This window comes from Lissotriton helveticus, chromosome 5_1 (genome assembly GCF_964261635.1).
Source record: "Lissotriton helveticus chromosome 5_1, aLisHel1.1, whole genome shotgun sequence".
Classification (NCBI taxonomy): Eukaryota; Metazoa; Chordata; class Amphibia; order Caudata; family Salamandridae; genus Lissotriton; species Lissotriton helveticus.
In genome coordinates, this window is record NC_136065.1 from 1,984,670,513 (window position 1) to 1,984,690,048 (window position 19,536).

At 50.2% G+C, this 19,536-nt stretch overlaps 1 protein-coding gene across 2 annotated transcripts in view; it reads left to right on the forward strand.

Annotated features, from left to right (window-relative positions):
- The window catches only part of THRA (thyroid hormone receptor alpha), an 869,330-nt gene that overhangs the window by 695,925 nt on the left and 153,869 nt on the right, over positions 1-19,536 (forward strand). For both annotated transcript variants that reach the window (XM_078645685.1, XM_078645686.1), the window contains exon 5: positions 12,312-12,373. In XM_078645685.1, the coding sequence (XP_078501811.1) occupies positions 12,312-12,373 (62 nt within the window). The remainder of the gene's footprint in view (positions 1-12,311; positions 12,374-19,536) is intronic.

Consider the following 19,536-nt stretch of genomic DNA (forward strand, 5'->3'; position numbering starts at 1 on the left):
GTTGTAGAGGGCTTCACATTTTCACCCGCGGATACGAGGTTGTATTGATTGGTAACATGACTTTTCTGTCTTTGTTTACTTTCATTATTAGTCATGGATCATTAATGCAGCTCTAGAACACACTTAACAGTATTTATATGTATATTTGCTGTTTGACGTATGTACAGATAAGGGCTAAAAATACCAGCTTTCTGTGATTTCGCTTATTTTTGTACCGGCAGAGACATTAAAATACCAGTGATGCTGGTAGAACACTGGCCAGGTGGCAACCCTGGACCCAGGTAATGGTCAGTACTTTCTGGAGCTGCTAATGGAGCACACATATTTGGATGAGAATTTACAAGACCAGCAAAGGAGACTCAACAAATCGCAAGCCCAGAACCAGGTCCGCAGGGGAGAGAGCGCAGCTCAGGCACCAGAGGGTCTTGGAGAAACTCATCAGTGCAGACAGAGACGTGGGACCAACCCACTGACTGCTAGTAGCCCACCCACATGAGCATAACCCAGTGGGAGAGGCGAGAGACCCCATCCACTTTTTCTTTTTTTACTGCTAAAACGTGACAGTTTCCTTTAGGGTTAGAAAACCTACCGAGTATGCCCCCAGTAATTTCTGGAACATCGCACTCCGCCTCTTCCACTACCCCCTCCATTTCTTGGCAAAAAGTCCTAAACTTTGCCTCATGTACCTTGAATACATTTTCACAACCACTAGAAGTAATCTCATCCCAGTGACTGACAGTAATTCTGTATTCCATTCCCTCATTTTTTGTATCACTCTACCACCATATGCAAGTCAGTCTTGATTGTGCCCCAAAGGGGCAGCCTAGCTCACACTCCAGGGCCACATCCTCTGTGAATGAGATCCCAAGCACCCCGACTTGTTTCGGGGGGTGCTTAGCCCCGTCAGAGAGGCGCTTCTTGAGTTTCAAGGGACATTGACTTAAAGAAACCACATCTGGAAGGCTCTCACTGAAAACAATGTATAATCCCCAGGTGATGAAGATCTAGGGAAAATCCTCCTGTGCCATCGGGTCATGAAAATTAGCCAATGCTGAAACAATTTCGTGCCCAAAACATAACCCTTGCACCCAGCTATGATGTTAACAAAGTTCTCTGTGGTGTGTTTTCCAGCAATCTATATACCCCAGAGGATTCCTGAAGAAATGAATGTGCTGGGGCGTTTCCTAAACTGACAAAGCGTCTTCCTCAAACAAAACTTCTCTCTAGATACTGAAGGTTTTCTTCCAGAAAGAGCAAAGAGACTCCTCAAATGAGCTCAGACGAGCACGCCAGCCTCTGCGGTTTCTTGTACCCGGCAGTTACAGGCAGGTCCATTCCTAGAAGGAAGCGCACACCAGGGACCCTTCACAGCCATTTACCTGGTATTCCTTCTTGTTCCAAGCCATCCTTGAACTGATGTTGCTGCCAGCTTCCCTTCAGGCGTTTTGGCGCCCAGTGCCTGCTATGATTAAAAATATAGGTTTGGGGTTTAATTTGGAGATAGAAATCAGTGTTATTACAGACAGCTTACCTGGGTCATTTATATAATCACAAACCAACATTCACAAGTAACAAATAGCACATTGTTCTTCCTCGTCACATAACAGGGCATAGCTGTAACTGGAAACAGTATCCCTGCTGATTGATTCAGTCTTCCAAAAACCATTCGACTTGTAATTCTAAAATTTAGAAGAGCCCGCATTGGTGCAGTAGCTTTTCTGGTCCCCAGATTGTGCAACTCTCTTTCATTATCTGTTCTGCCCATTAATTCTCTTTCAGTGTTCAGATAATTGATGAAAACCTGACCCAGTTATCTGTCGCTTACAGGAGTAAACAAAGAGCAGGATTTGCCTCACCCAGGACTAAGAAACCAGTGTGTTGAGTGTAGGCTTTGTCAAAAATACTTAAAATATGAACCATTAATTCACAATATGTCTGTTATGGATGCAAGTAAACCTTTCAGTGCCAAGCGAGTGCACTGATTGGTTGGTGTCACACTGTCATAGTGGCAAAAGCGGCCCAATGTTGGTGCCACCATATTGACTCCTGAAATACCATGAAAGTGAGTGTAGATTTTCTGTTATTAACTCCACTGTGATGCTATTTTGGGAGTAGATATTATGATCGATATTTTAACTCTGATAATCTGGTTCACCCCCATTCTGACCTTACATTGGCCCTACAATAGTAGGGACCCCATTGGAAGTTAAGGCCCAAATCTGGTGGCAACAAAAATAAACAAGCATTAGGAATGCATTAGGGCTCGGGTTTGTTTTAAGTTAGAGATAATGGCATTGTAAATGGCAATGTGTTTTAGGCACTCTGCACTACCACTCTGCACTCTGCACTACCAATCTGCACTCTGCACTCTCAATCTGCACTCTGCACTACCACTCTGCACTCTGCACTACCACTCTGCACTCTGCACTACCACTCTGCACTACCAATCTGCACTCTGCACTACCACTCTGCACTACCACTCTGCACTCTGCACTACCACTCTGCACTACCACTCTGCACTCTGCACTACCACTCTGCACTCTGCACTACCACTCTGCACTAGCACTCTGCACTCTGCACTACCACTCTGCACTCTGCACTACCACTCTGCACTACCACTCTGCACTCTGCACTACCACTCTGCACTACCACTCTGCACTCTGCACTACCACTCGCACTCTCAAACTGCACTCTGCACTACCACTCTGCATTCTGCACTACCACTCTGCACTCTGCACTACCACTCTGCACTCTGCACTACCACTCTGCACTCTGCACTACCACTCTGCACTCTGCACTACCACTCTGCACTCTGCACTACCACTCTGCACTCTGCACTACCACTCTGCACTCTGCACTCTCAATCTGCACTCTGCACTACCACTCTGCACTACCAATCTGCACTCTGCACTACCACTCTGCACTACCACTCTGCACTACCACTCTGCACTCTGCACTCTGCACTCTCAATCTGCATTCTGCACTACCACTCTGCACTACCAATCAGCACTCTGCACTACCACTCTGCACTACCACTCTGCACTACCAATCTGCACTCTGCACTACCACTCTGCACTCTGCACTACCACTCTGCACTACCACTCTGCACTACCACTCTGCACTACCACTCTGCACTATCACTCTGCACTACCACTCTGCACTCTGCACTACCACTCTGCACTCTGCACTACCACTCTGCACTGTGTACTACCACTCTGCACTCTGTACTACCACTCTGCACTCTGTACTACCACTCTGCACTCTGTACTACCACTCTGCACTTTGCACTACCACTCTGCACTACCACTCTGCACTCTGCACTACCACTCTGCACTACCACTCTGCACTACCAATCTGCACTCTGCACTACCAATCTGCACTCTGCACTACCAATCTGCACTCTGCACTACCAATCTGCACTCCGCACTACCACTCTGCACTCTGCACTACCGCACTACCACTCTGCACTACCACTCTGCACTCTGCACTACCACTCTGCACTCTGCACTACCACTCTGCACTACCACTCTGCACTCTGCACTACCACTCTGCACTCTGCACTACCACTCTGCACTACCACTCTGCACTACCACTCTGCACTACCACTCTGCACTACCACTCTGCACTACCACTCTGCACTACCACTCTGCACTCTGCACTACCACTCTGCACTACCACTCTGCACTCTGCACTACCACTCTGCACTACCACTCTGCACTCTGCACTACCACTCTGCACTACCACTGCACTACCACTCTGCACTACCACTCTGCACTACCACTCTGCACTCTGCACTACCACTCTGCATTACCACTCTGCACTCTGCACTACCACTCTGCACTACCACTCTGCACTCTTCACTACCACTCTGCACTACCACTCTGCACTACCACTCTGCACTAACACTCTGCACTACAACTCTGCACTACCACTCTGCACTCTGCACTACCACTCTGCACTCTGCACTACCACTCTGCACTGTGCACTACCACTCTGCACTCTGCACTAGCACTCTGCACTACACCTCTGCACTCTGCACTACCACTCTGCACTCTGCACTACCACTCTGCACTACCACTCTGCACTCTGCACTACCACTCTGCACTACCACTCTGCACTCTGCACTACCACTCGCACTCTCAAACTGCACTCTGCACTACCACTCTGCACTACCACTCTGCATTCTGCACTACCACTCTGCACTCTGCACTACCACTCTGCACTCTGCACTACCACTCTGCACTCTGCACTACCACTCTGCACTCTGCACTACCACTCTGCACTCTGCACTACCACTCTGCACTCTGCACTCTGCACTACCACTCTGCACTGTGTACTACCACTCTGCACTCTGTACTACCACTCTGCACTCTGTACTACCACTCTGCACTCTGTACTACCACTCTGCACTCTGTACTACCACTGTGCACTTTGCACTACCACTCTGCACTACCACTCTGCACTTTGCACTACCACTCTGCACTACCAATCTGCACTCTGCACTACCAATCTGCACTCTGCACTACCAATCTGCACTCTGCACTACCAATCTGCACTCTGCACTACCAATCTGCACTCCGCACTACCACTCTGCACTCTGCACTACCGCACTACCACTCTGCACTACCACTCTGCACTCTGCACTACCACTCTGCACTCTGCACTACCACTCTGCACTACCACTCTGCACTCTGCACTACCACTCTGCACTCTGCACTACCACTCTGCACTACCACTCTGCACTCTGCACTACCACTCTGCACTCTGCACTACCACTCTGCACTACCACTCTGCACTCTGCACTACCACTCTGCACTCTGCACTACCACTCTGCACTCTGCACTACCACTCTGCACTCTGCGCTACCACTCTGCACTCTGCGCTACCACTCTGCACTCTGCACTACCACTCTGCACTCTGCACTACCACTCTGCACTCTGCACTACCACTCTGCACTCTGCACTACCACTCTGCACTCTGCACTACCACTCTGCACTACCACTCTGCACTACCACTCTGCACTAGCACTCTGCACTAGCACTCTGCACTACCACTCTGCACTACCACTCTGCACTACCACTCTGCACTACCACTCTGCACTCTGCACTACCACTCTGCACTACCACTCTGCACTACCACTCTGCACTCTGCACTACCACTCTGCACTACCACGCTGCACTACCACTCTGCACTCTGCACTAACACACTGCACTACACCTCTGCACTCTGCACTACCACTCTGCACTTTGCACTACCACTCTGCACTACCACTCTGCACTCTGCACTACCACTCTGCACTACCACTCTGCACTCTGCACTACCACTCTGCACTACCACTCTGCACTCTGCACTAACACTCTGCACTACACCTCTGTACTCTGCACTACCACTCTGCACTCTGCACTACCACTCTGCACTCTGCACTACCACTCTGCACTACCACTCTGCACTACCACTCTGCACTACCACTCTGCACTCTGCACTACCACTCGCACTCTCAAACTGCACTCTGCACTACCACTCTGCACTCTGCACTACCACTCTGCACTCTGCACTACCACTCTGCACTCTCACTCTGCACTACCACTCTGCACTACCACTCTGCACTCTGCACTACCACTCTGCACTCTGCACTACCACTCTGCACTCTGCACTACCACTCTGCACTCTGCACTACCACTCTGCACTCTGCACTACCACTCTGCACTACCACTCTGCACTCTGCACTACCACTCTGCACTACCACTCTGCCCTCTGCACTGCCACTCTGCACTGCCACTCTGCACTGCCACTCTGCACTGCCACTCTGCACTGCCACTCTGCACTGCCACTCTGCACTACCACTCTGCACTACCACTCTGCACTCTGCACTACCACTCTGCACTACCACTCTGCACTACCACTCTGCACTACCACTCTGCACTACCACTCTGCACTACCACTCTCCACTACCACTCTGCACTACCACTCTGCACTACCACTCTGCACTACCACTCTGCACTACCACTCTGCACTACCACTCTGCACTACCACTCTGCACTACCACTCTGCGCTACCACTCTGCGCTACCACTCTGCACTACCACTCTGCACTACCACTCTGCACTCTGCACTACCACTCTGCACTCTGCACTACCACTCGCACTCTCACTCGCACTCTCAAACTGCACTCTGCACTACCACTCTGCACTACCACTCTGCACTACCACTCTGCACTACCACTCTGCACTCTCACTCTGCACTCTGCACTCTCACTCTGCACTACCACTCTGCACTCTGCACTACCACTCTGCACTACCACTCTGCACTCTGCACTACCACTCTGCACTCTGCACTACCACTCTGCACTACCACTCTGCACTACCACTCTGCACTCTGCACTACCACTCTGCACTACCACTCTGCACTACCACTCTGCACTACCACTCTGCACTACCACTCTGCACTACCACTCTGCACTACCACTCTGCACTCTCACTCTGCACTCTGCACTCTCCCTCTGCACTCTGCACTACCACTCTGCACTACCACTCTGCACTCTGCACTACCACTCTGCACTCTGCACTACCACTCTGCACTACCACTCTGCACTACCACTCTGCACTCTGCACTACCACTCTGCACTACCACTCTGCACTACCACTCTGCACTCTGCACTCTCAAACTGCACTCTGCACTACCACTCTGCACTACCACTCTGCACTACCTATCTGCACTACCACTCTGCACTACCACTCTGCACTACCACTCTGCACTACCACTCTGCACTACCACTCTGCACTACCACTCTGCACTACCACTCTGCACTACCACTCTGCACTCTGCAATACCACTCTGCACTCTGCACTACCACTCTGCACTTTGCACTACCACTCTGCACTACCACTCTGCACTACCACTCTGCACTACCACTCTGCACTACCACTCTGCACTACCACTCTGCACTCTGCACTACCACTCTGCACTCTGCACTACCACTCGCACTCTCAAACTGCACTCTCACTCTGCACTCTGCACTACCACTCTGCACTCTGCACTACCACTCTGCACTACCACTCTGCACTCTGCACTACCACTCTGCACTCTGCACTACCACTCTGCACTCTCACTCTGCACTCTGCACTCTGCACTCTCACTCTGCACTCTGCACTACCACTCTGCACTCTGCACTGCCACTCTGCACTACCACTCTGCACTACCACTCTGCACTACCACTCTGCACTCTGCACTACCACTCTGCACTACCACTCTGCACTCTGCACTACCACTCTGCACTCTGCACTACCACTCTGCACTCTGCACTACCACTCTGCACTGCCACTCTGCACTACCACTCTGCACTACCACTCTGCACTAACACTCTGCACTCTGCACTACCACTCTGCACCTCCACTCTGCCCTCTGCACTACCACTCTGCACTACCACTCTGCCCTCTGCACTACCACTCTGCACTACCACTCTGCACTGCCACTCTGCACTACCACTATGCACTCTGCACTACCACTCTGCACTACCACTCTGCACTACCACTCTGCACTACCACTCTGCACTCTGCACTACCACTCTGCACTCTGCACTACCACTCTGCACTACCACTCTGCACTACCACTCTGCACTCTGCACTCTCAAACTGCACTCTGCACTACCACTCTGCACTACCACTCTGCACTACCACTCTGCACTCTGCACTACCCCTCTGCACTCTGCACTACCCCTCTGCACTACCACTCTGCACTACCACTCTGCACTACCACTCTGCACTCTGCAATACCACTCTGCACTCTGCAATACCACTCTGCAATACCAATCTGCACTCTGCACTACCAAACTGCACTCTGCACTCTCACTCTGCACTCTGCACTACCACTCTGCACTCTGCACTACCACTCTGCACTACCACTCTGCACTCTGCACTACCACTCTGCACTACCACTCTGCACTCTGCACTACCACTCTGCACTACCACTCTGCACTCTGCACTACCAATCTGCACTACCACTCTGCACTCTGCACTACCACTCTGCACTACCACTCTGCACTACCACTCTGCACTACCACTCTGCACTACCGCTCTGCACTACCACTCTGCACTCTGCACTACCAAACTGCACTACCAAACTGCACTACCACTCTGCACTACCACTCTGCACTACCACTCTGCACTACCACTCTGCACTCCAATCTGCACTACCACTCTGCACTACCACTCTGCACTACCACTCTGCACTCTGCAGTACCACTCTGCACTCGCCACCAGACACGGCGGACTCGTGGAAAATTAATGAAGTGACCTAGAGGGTGAGGATGGGATACTCCGCTACCATCGAGTTCGTAGCAGAACAAGATTACATACGAAAAACAAGCAGCACAGAAAGCATCACTTTCGCAATCGCAATTGTTTAAACAAGCAGCACAGAAAGCATCACTTTTGCGATCGCAATTGTTTAAACAAGCAGCACAGAAAGAGATCACTTTCGTGATCGCAATTGTTTAAAAAAACAAGATCTGATGCATGTGATTCTCTACATTGCTGGCCGGCGCGCACACAGAGCTCAAGGGAAAAAAAACACAGCAGTGCACACGCTCCCAGCACCATCTGCCTTCAATTACCGGCACCTCGGACAGCTGGTAATTGAGGATTTATGTATTCTTCTGCGCGTGTCCGAACACTTTATGCAGGAAGTGGACATTGAAAAAATTCCAAAGCCCTATGGCGTGCTGCCTTACTTAAACACAGCCTTGCCTGGACCAATTGCCATGCACATGGCAGAATACCACACGCAAAAACCGCGCGCTTTCTGGAATGTGGCAGCCCGGACCCCTTTCTGAATTTTTTTTTTTTATAACATAAGAGCTCGGAAGCCCCGCCCCACTTCGTGGTGACGTGGGCCCGAGCCCTAAAAAAGGAGTTTTTACCAGGGTTTATGGTGCATCTCAAAGGTTTTGTTCTGTGTCGCTGTAGTAAAATCAGTAAGCATATCAGGGACATGAGTATGTAATAAAGGCCCCTGCTGGTCCCACAGTGTGGGGAGGCCCCAAGGTTCCTTGTTTTGGAGAGGGCCCTCTCACCTTCTAAGCCATGGCATTGCATACCTTACAGAATGCGTGCAACTGCTAGGACACAGAAATAACCATTCAGGGGCCCCATTGAACCCAAGACCAATGAATATCTGCAATCTGAGAGGGGCCAGGGTCCCTCATCGCATTGTTCAGGAGGGCCCCATCATTTTGTATTACGTCAATAGTGTGTAAAGAGCAATTCGGTGTACCATCGAGAGTCCTTTTAAGACAGTCGTATGCACACAATCACGCAGACTCACACCAAAGACTGTAGTTATATCAACGGCGTATTTAAATTACACCTCCATTGCGACAATTCAAAAACAAAATTATATCCACTGAATCATCCTGCCACTGTCTGTTTATATATTCAACATTCTAACAATTAATATTTTCAAGTGCATAGTGAATCTTTTACAATGGCTTTCTTAATATTATTATTAATCATAATAATAATAAAAGTAACCATTTATTTTGTGCAAATTCAAAACTAAGTACTTGAAATGTGTGGTGCTAATCATCTTAAACTTTAAAAGTCAATGCATGAATTTCCTGTTAGCTTCTAACTCCTTATTCAGTGTTATAGAATTGTAATAACTTTTGCCACAATCGTATTTCCTATGGCATATATCTTGAAACTGAAAACATAGAATCCTAGAGGATTCCAAGCCTTGGCTACAGCTTCCTACCTGTGCATGCTTTCCAGCTGCAGCAGAGGGCTTCTCCTCTTATTAACATCATAAAAGAGAGGAGAGTGGGTGATCTTAGGGGGCGTGAGCCCAGTCATGTTTACGAATAGAAAGGAATTTAATGTTTGAGAAGTATCCCATAGTGGTTTTATGTAGGGTTAGGCTAAGGTCCAAAGCAACCCAACATCTCCATTTTTAGAGGCTAAAATGAAAGATGGTAGTTGTTTTCTAACATACTGTAAATCTATTTTAATCTGTACATCTATTTACATTAACTATCTCTAGGCATAAACCACTGGAATTTATTTTTGGGTATCAAGTTAAAAGGTTTGATTCACAAGTTCAAATCTAAATTGAAAAAGTCCTAATGTAAAACTACGAAGGAGTCATTCACATTTAACACCCCGACACATTGCTAAATCTTTGATTTCTTTTAATAGAGTGCCTCGGTGTCTCGTTAGTGTCGCAGTGGGATTGATTGCTTGTGGTAAATCGTCAATGATGAAGATGGCCATCTTTAACGCTGCACGTCTTCAATGCTAGTTGTTAGCAGAGTAACCTTTGATAAACAAATTTGTTGAAAGTCTTATCTTGGGCAGGTAATCTCCAGGCTTTTTTTTGTGAACATTACATCCTGGAATAAATGCATGAAATATGCTATCATGGATCATCTAAATATTATCCCTTAGAGTTTTTAAAGTGCTGTTTTTAAAAACACTAAAAATAACATTCAGTATCCGTTTCAAAGAGCTATCCAAGCGTGCTGACCCCTCTCCGAGGGCATATCTGGGCTTCCAAGAAGCAGAAACAAGGGTTTCCCTGGCACAGCGGTGGCTGCGGTACATCACAGAACAAGTGATTGGCGAAACAAGTATAAGAGTGGGACATTACGCAACACTCACCATGGGCACTCTCAACACATGTAATTGGTGTGCTGCACGAGAGGTGGAAGATTGTACCAAATGGAACACTATGAGCCATATTCCATATTCAACTATACTAATATACTGCCCAAATAACTGAATAACATATCTACTACTCAAATTACTTCATATTTATACTATACTAATTTTCAACACTAATCCTTTATGGGTTCCGGAGTGGAGTGCTACTCGCCAGAAAAGCGCTTCAACGCCCATCAGGGGTAACAAGTGCTATATGAATGCAAATCTTTCTTCCCCTTTTATCCATCCGCTATCCTTCTCACTCCAAGTAACAGACTAATGTCCACCACTGAAAATACCTCATATTTCACCATATTAATTCACCACTAATCCTCTATAGGCTCCCTGAATAACGTGCGTCAACAAGCGAGCGATAAATAAATATAAACCTTTGTCCTACTCTATCCTTCAGCTATCATTCCAAATCCAAATAACTGATTAACCTATCCACCACTCAAAATGTACTTGCATGTTTCACTATACTAATTAAACACTAATCCTCTGTGGGTCCCCGAATAGCATGCCTCCCGCCGAAAAAGCGCTTCGACGCCTCGTCTGGGGTAGTAAGCGCTATATAAATGCAATTACAATACAATACAATGATCACATGGACCACCCCTCTTCATATCCCCACACCCACTCCACACCTGGCTTCCAAGACCAGATGTCCATTTGCAAATGGGATGTTGACCAGCCCACTTTTTAAATGTCACAAAAAAGACCCTTCCTGCCTCTTCGCCACCAGTCCCATGTCTGCATGGTCAGTTTACTACACCCACAAGGACTTACTGCCTAAGTAAAGAGAAAAGAAGATAGAAACATGGTGGCAGAATAGGAGGGAGAAATAGTGTTGGTGAAATATAAAGCGGGAAGTAATAAAAGGGTGTAAAGGGAAGGGCGAGGTAAAGGAAGCCTGAGATTGATACTAGATATGTGAGGAAAAGGAGGAATTAAATTAGAAAATAAGTTTTAAAAAAACAGAAGAAAAAGAATCAAGAGGCAATGCTCAGTGCTAAAAGGTGAACTAAGACAGGTAGGTACATAAGAGGAAGAACATCCGGGCACTTTGGGCTCTGTGTGGAGACAGCGGGAGTCATACGGGCTTATCACTGTGCAGAGTCCAGATCTGTGTCCTGCCTTCTGCAAGCGCCTGGCACTGCCTTGCTCCAGTGCTGGTGGATTACAGAACACCGGCACCTGAGCAAGGCAGTGCCAGGCACTTACAGAAGTGCCAGGCTGCAGCACTTTCAGCATGTTACCTTGTACGCTCTTTGTATGGTGCTTTTTTTTTATCTGCAAAAACATGCTTTGAAGTGTCAATATCGATTCTGATTCGTATTTTAACACCCTCTTCAGCTTCTGCCTGATCTGACGTGTCATCTCTGCCCCCTGCAGCTCCACCTTTTCTGATTTATTTCGTGTCGCTGAAGCCTGAACTCTTTCTGTTGATTTTCTGTCTCCGAAGTTGATACGTGTGCCCCCTCTTTCTTTTGTGCCCCCTTCAGCTCACGCCCTTTTAGATTATGTATTTTGCTGCAGATCACACGTATTCCTAGGTTTTCTTTTCTTGCCATACAGTGGGCACCGGTACTGACGCTGTGTTTTATGTCCCCCGCAGGTGGCCTGATGGAAAGCGAAAGCGAAAGAACAGCCAATGTTTGCTGAAGAACAGCATGTCAGGTAAAATACCCCTGTATTTACAGCAGAGCCTCATTCGCCTTAGTCCCTCGCCATAGTGGGTCCGTCCTCTTTACAGGACGCGGCGCACTTGTGGAGAGCATGCATATTCAGCACTGGTTCATTACAGGACGCGGCACACCCGTAGGAGTCACGCATATTCAGCACTGCCTCCATACAGGACACGCCACAACCGTAGTAGTCACGCATATTCAGCAGCACTGCCTCTATAAAGGACGCAGTACACCCGTAGGAGTCACGCATATTCAGCACTGCCTCATTACAGGACACGGCACACCTGTAAGAGTCATGCATATTCAGCACTGCCTGCGTACAGGACGCGGCATACCCGTAAGAGTCACGCATATTAGCACTGCCTCCATAAAGGACGCGGCACACCCGTAGGAGTCACGCATATTCAGCACTGCCTCCTTACAGGACGCGGCACACCTGTAAGAGTCACGCATATTCAGCACTGCCTCATTACAGGACACAGCACACCCTTAGGAGTCACGCATATTCAGCACTGCCTCCTTATAGGACGCAGCGCACCCGTAGGAGTCACGTATATTCAGCACTGCCTCCTTACAGGACGCGGCACACCCGTAGGAGTCACACATATTCAGCACTGCCTCCTTATAGGACGCGGCACACCCGTAGGAGTCACGCATATTCAGCACTGCCTCCTTATAGGACGCGGCACACCCGTAGCAGTCACGCATATTCAGCACTGCCTCCTTATAGGACGCGGCACACCCGTAGGAGTCCCGTATATTCAGCACGGCCTCCTTACAGGACACCACGCCAACCATAGTTCCCACACCCAGCCACGCTTCTCCCTGCGCATATTCAGCACTGTCCTCCTTGCAGAACACGGCCTACCCATAGTAGTCACGCATATTCAGCACTGCCTCCGTACAGGATGCGGCACTCCCGTAGAAGTCACGCATATTCAGCACTGCCTCCTTATAGGACGCGGCACACCCGTAGGAGTCACGCATATTCAGCACTGCCTCCTTATAGGACGCGGCACACCCGTAGGAGTCCCGTATATTCAGCACTGCCTCCTTATAGGACGCGGCATACCCGTAAGAGTCACGCATATTAGCACTGCCTCCATAAAGGACGCGGCACACCCGTAGGAGTCACGCATATTCAGCACTGCCTCCTTACAGGACGCGGCACACCTGTAAGAGTCACGCATATTCAGCACTGCCTCATTACAGGACACAGCACACCCTTAGGAGTCACGCATATTCAGCACTGCCTCCTTATAGGACGCAGCGCACCCGTAGGAGTCACGTATATTCAGCACTGCCTCCTTATAGGACGCAGCGCACCCATAGTAGTCACGCATATTCAGCACTGCCTCCTTACAGGACGCGGCACACCCGTAGGAGTCACGCATATTCAGCACTGCCTCCTTATAGGACGCGGCACACCCGTAGGAGTCACGCATATTCAGCACTGCCTCCTTATAGGACGCGGCACACCCGTAGCAGTCACGCATATTCAGCACTGCCTCCTTATAGGACGCGGCACACCCGTAGGAGTCCCGTATATTCAGCACTGCCTCCTTATAGGACGCGGCATACCCGTAAGAGTCACGCATATTAGCACTGCCTCCATAAAGGACGCGGCACACCCGTAGGAGTCACGCATATTCAGCACTGCCTCCTTACAGGACGCGGCACACCTGTAAGAGTCACGCATATTCAGCACTGCCTCATTACAGGACACAGCACACCCTTAGGAGTCACGCATATTCAGCACTGCCTCCTTATAGGACGCAGCGCACCCGTAGGAGTCACGTATATTCAGCACTGCCTCCTTATAGGACGCAGCGCACCCATAGTAGTCACGCATATTCAGCACTGCCTCCTTACAGGACGCGGCACACCCGTAGGAGTCACGCATATTCAGCACTGCCTCCTTATAGGACGCGGCACACCCGTAGGAGTCACGCATATTCAGCACTGCCTCCTTATAGGACGCGGCACACCCGTAGCAGTCACGCATATTGAGCACTGCCTCCTTATAGGACGCGGCACACCCGTAGGAGTCCCGTATATTCAGCACTGCCTCCTTATAGGACGCGGCACACCCGTAGGAGTCACGCATATTCAGCACTGCCTCCTTATAGGACGCGGCACACCCTTAGGAGTCACGCATATTCAACACTGCCTCCTTATAGGACGCGGCGCACCCATAGGAGTCACGTATATTCAGCACTGCCTCCTTACAGGACGCGGCACACCCGTAGGAGTCACGCATATTCAGCACTGCCTCCTTATAGGACGCGGCACACCCGTAGGAGTCACGCATATTCAGCACTGCCTCCTTATAGGACGCGGCACACCCGTAGGAGTCACGCATATTCAGCACTGCCTCCTTATAGGACGCGGCACACCCGTAGGAGTCACGCATATTCAGCACTGCCTCCTTATAGGACGCGGCACACCCGTAGGAGTCACGCATATTCAGCACTGCCTCCTTATAGGACGCGGCGCACCCGTAGGAGTCACGTATATTCAGCACTGCCTCCTTATAGGACGCGGCACACCCGTAGGAGTCACGCATATTCAGCACTGCCTCCGTACAGGATGCGGCACACCCTTAGGAGTCACGCATATTCAACACTGCCTCCTTATAGGACGCGGCGCACCCATAGGAGTCACGTATATTCAGCACTGCCTCCTTACAGGACGCGGCACACCCGTAGGAGTCACGCATATTCAGCACTGCCTCCTTATAGGACGCGGCACACCCGTAGGAGTCACGCATATTCAGCACTGCCTCCTTATAGGACGCGGCGCACCCGTAGGAGTCACGTATATTCAGCACTGCCTCCTTACAGGACGCGGCACACCCGTAGGAGTCACGCATATTCAGCACTGCCTCCTTATAGGACGCGGCACACCCGTAGCAGTCACGCATATTCAGCACTGCCTCCTTATAGGACGCGGCACACCCGTAGGAGTCCCGTATATTCAGCACGGCCTCCTTACAGGACGCGGCACACCCGTAGGAGTCCCGTATATTCAGCACGGCCTCCTTACAGGACACCACGCCAACCATAGTTCCCACACCCAGCCACGCTTCTCCCTGCGCATATTCAGCACTGTCCTCCTTGCAGAACACGGCCTACCCATAGTAGTCACGCATATTCAGCACTGCCTCCGTACAGGATGCGGCACTCCCGTAGAAGTCACGCATATTCAGCACTGCCTCCTTATAGGACGCGGCACACCCGTAGGAGTCACGCATATTCAGCACTGCCTCCTTATAGGACGCGGCACACCCGTAGGAGTCCCGTATATTCAGCACTGCCTCCTTATAGGACGCGGCACACCCGTAGGAGTCACGCATATTCAGCACTGCCTCCTTATAGGACGCGGCACACCCGTAGGAGTCACGCATATTCAGCACTGCCTCCTTATAGGACGCGGCACACCCGTAGGAGTCACGCATATTCAGCACTGCCTCCTTATAGGACGCGGCACACCCGTAGGAGTCACGCATATTCAGCACTGCCTCCTTATAGGACGCGGCACACCCGTATGAGTCACGCATATTCAGCACAGCCTCCTTATAGGACGCGGCACACCCGTAGGAGTCACGCATATTCAGCACTGCCTCCTTATAGGACGCGGCACACCCGTAGGAGTCACGCATATTCAGCACTGCCTCCTTATAGGACGCGGCACACCCGTATGAGTCACGCATATTCAGCACTGCCTCCTTACAGGACGCGGCACACCCGTAGGAGTCACGCATATTCAGCACGGCCTCCTTATAGGACACGGCACACCCGTAGGAGTCCCGTATATTCAGCACGGCCTCCTTACAGGACACCACGCCAACCATAGTTCCCACACCCAGCCACGCTTCTCCCTGCGCATATTCAGCACTGTCCTCCTTGCAGAACACGGCCTACCCATAGTAGTCACGCATATTCAGCACTGCCTCCGTACAGGATGCGGCACTCCCGTAGAAGTCACGCATATTCAGCACTGCCTCCTTATAGGACGCGGCACACCCGTAGGAGTCACGCATATTCAGCACTGCCTCCTTATAGGACGCGGCACACCCGTAGGAGTCCCGTATATTCAGCACTGCCTCCTTATAGGACGCGGCACACCCGTAGGAGTCACGCATATTCAGCACTGCCTCCTTATAGGACGCGGCACACCCGTAGGAGTCACGCATATTCAGCACTGCCTCCTTATAGGACGCGGCACACCCGTAGGAGTCACGCATATTCAGCACTGCCTCCTTATAGGACGCGGCACACCCGTAGGAGTCACGCATATTCAGCACTGCCTCCTTATAGGACGCGGCACACCCGTAGGAGTCACGCATATTCAGCACTGCCTCCTTATAGGACGCGGCACACCCGTATGAGTCACGCATATTCAGCACAGCCTCCTTATAGGACGCGGCACACCCGTAGGAGTCACGCATATTCAGCACTGCCTCCTTATAGGACGCGGCACACCCGTAGGAGTCACGCATATTCAGCACTGCCTCCTTATAGGACGCGGCACACCCGTATGAGTCACGCATATTCAGCACAGCCTCCATAAAGGACGCCGCACACCTGTAAGAGTCACGCATATTCAGCACTGCCTCCTTATAGGACGCCGCACACCTGTAAGAGTCACGCATATTCAGCACAGCCTCCTTACAGGACACCACGCCAACCATAGTGCCCACACCCAGCTACTCTTCTCCCTGTGCATATTCAACACTGCCCTCCTTACAGGACACGGCATACCTGTAGGAGTCACACATATTTAGCACTGCCTCCCTATAGGACACGGCACACCCGCAGGAGTTAAGCATTTTCATCACTGCATCCTTACATGACATCACGTCACTTACAGTGCCCACACCCAGCCACCATTCAAACTCCTCATTTTCATCACTGCCTCCTTACATGGAGAGGCTGTACAAACAAGGCTTTTTGTATTTTTTGGTTGGTGGTATTTCTGTACACCTCAAAATGTATTTCTAAGAGTAAATGTGCCCTCGATCACTGTAGGATTTCAGTAGCGTAAGAAGTCAAACACAGAGTCACACACTGAAAATGTCAGCAGTGAAGTGCAGGCGCGTATGCAAATGGCTGAGGCTCATTAGGGATTCTCATCAATATTAATGACTATCAATTCTGCCAGTGAGCAGAACCAGTGACCTGACAGACAGGGCTGACAGCTTGGAGCGACTTTCAAATTGAGACATAACTTCTGCAGTTATCAGTTTTAATACATAATTACGAACGGGGAAACCGGCTGTTTTCTGCCTGTATATCCATATGAATTCAGTAAAAATAGAGAACGGGGAACTTTAAATACAACACACACAGCGGGGTGTGTGGGGAGAGTCTGCTGTAATCTTCTTTTTCTCACTGGAAATTAATTTCATTTTTAATTATCTCATAAATAATGGGGTATTTGTACAAGACGTCCATATGTTTAATCCCCTGCTTTGCCCTCTCTGAAGTCGAGAAGCTTGCCCCTAGTTTCCAACTTCTTGATAGGGAGGGACAGCGTCGGATTGGTAACGGGGCCATTCGGGCAATGCCCGAGGGGCCGGGGTCTGAGTTCCAGCTGAGGGCTGCTTTTGAGCAGCATGGGGGCCGATTTGGGCGGTGTCTCTGTTGTTCGACTATACCGCCAGCGGCCCAGTGGGTGTCTGAGTGGCCTTTCTGGAGGGAGATGGGCACTCATTATCTCCCGTAAAGCAGCAACAGGTACAGGTGTCACCCCTTTTCCCTCGCTGGGCCTCCAATTAATGTAGGCATACTGAGCGGGGCAGGGGGCCTGAGCAGAAGTGGACTCAGCAGAAGTGGCTTCACTTGTTTTCAGGTGTGTTTCACTAGTGTAAACCGATGCGTGCATTTTTTGTACCCCCCCTTTATGTAAAATTACGCTGAAAGCAGTGATTTGGGGAAAGGTATTATGCAAACGTGGGCCGAGTTTTTTATGCGTGCCCGGGCCGATTTTTAATCCCAATCCAACCCTGGGGAGGGATAAACATTAACATGTAAAAATTGTAAATTGATACTTGTATAGCACACTACTCACCCGCAACGGTCTCAAGGCGCTTGTACGAATACCGCTGTGGAACCCATCCTGGCTTTCCCTGTGAGGTGTCCACTCCTGGGCGCCCCCAAGGTGGAGGCCAGCCATCCTTAGCGTTGTGGGGGTCGTTGTGGAGATTAAGCAAGCTATTGCCCAGAGTTGCAGAGTGGGACTCCATGATTGGAATAGGCACCGAGGCGAGAATGATCAGGTCCGTGGAATTTTGAGCCCAAGACACGCCGAGGCGGGGAATTGAACCCTGGTCCCGGGCTAGACCTCTGCATCAGGGTCTGCCGCTCTAACCATTGAGTCACACTTCTCTGTATAGCTGCTAAATTCAGCCAACAGTCTACAACATATAAAGTGTGCCACTTGCGGTTATGGGCGCCTCTTCTCGCTAATCTCCCCAAATCTAAGGACAGTGTCACCTGAGTTCAAGGCGGACTTTTATGTTTCCGGTAGTACTGATACAATAACTGTCCAATTGTAGCGGCTTTTACATTTAAATTGATCTCAAACTAATGTCCTTTAACCCTTTGCGTGCTGGTGATGGAAATACTGCGTCACCAGCCATGGACGCGCTATGCTAATGACGGAGTGGTTCCGTCACGGCCCGGCCGCCGCGCCTGCGCAGCATCAATTCCGCGCCTGCACTGAGCGTTCTATTGATCGGGCGGGGCCGTGACGGAACCACCTCCGCGGCCAAGGGGTTAATCGGAGTTGTTGGCAATGGATTTTCACTTTTTCTTGGTTTTGTGTCCATTTTTCCATGCGGGGCCCGAACGTAATTGCGTGCACCAGCAGAGAGCGTGTGAAGTGCCTTGTCTTTGTCCATGGGTTTCGTGTGAAGTTCTTGCGCATCATCCAGTTGTTATCGCGTGCTTCCCGCTTTCTGCAGACACCTGACATGAAATCCGCAGTCCTTACGTTGTGCAAAGTTATCTATTATTTATAAATGCTTCCGCCCCTGTGAGGTGTGCCCTCGTTCCTTCTTGGGTTCTGTCTCCTGGGGATGCTCCACGGAATCAGACTGAAAATAGTTTATGGTGGAATCAGGACCGTGTCAGCTGGGGAGTCATCGCT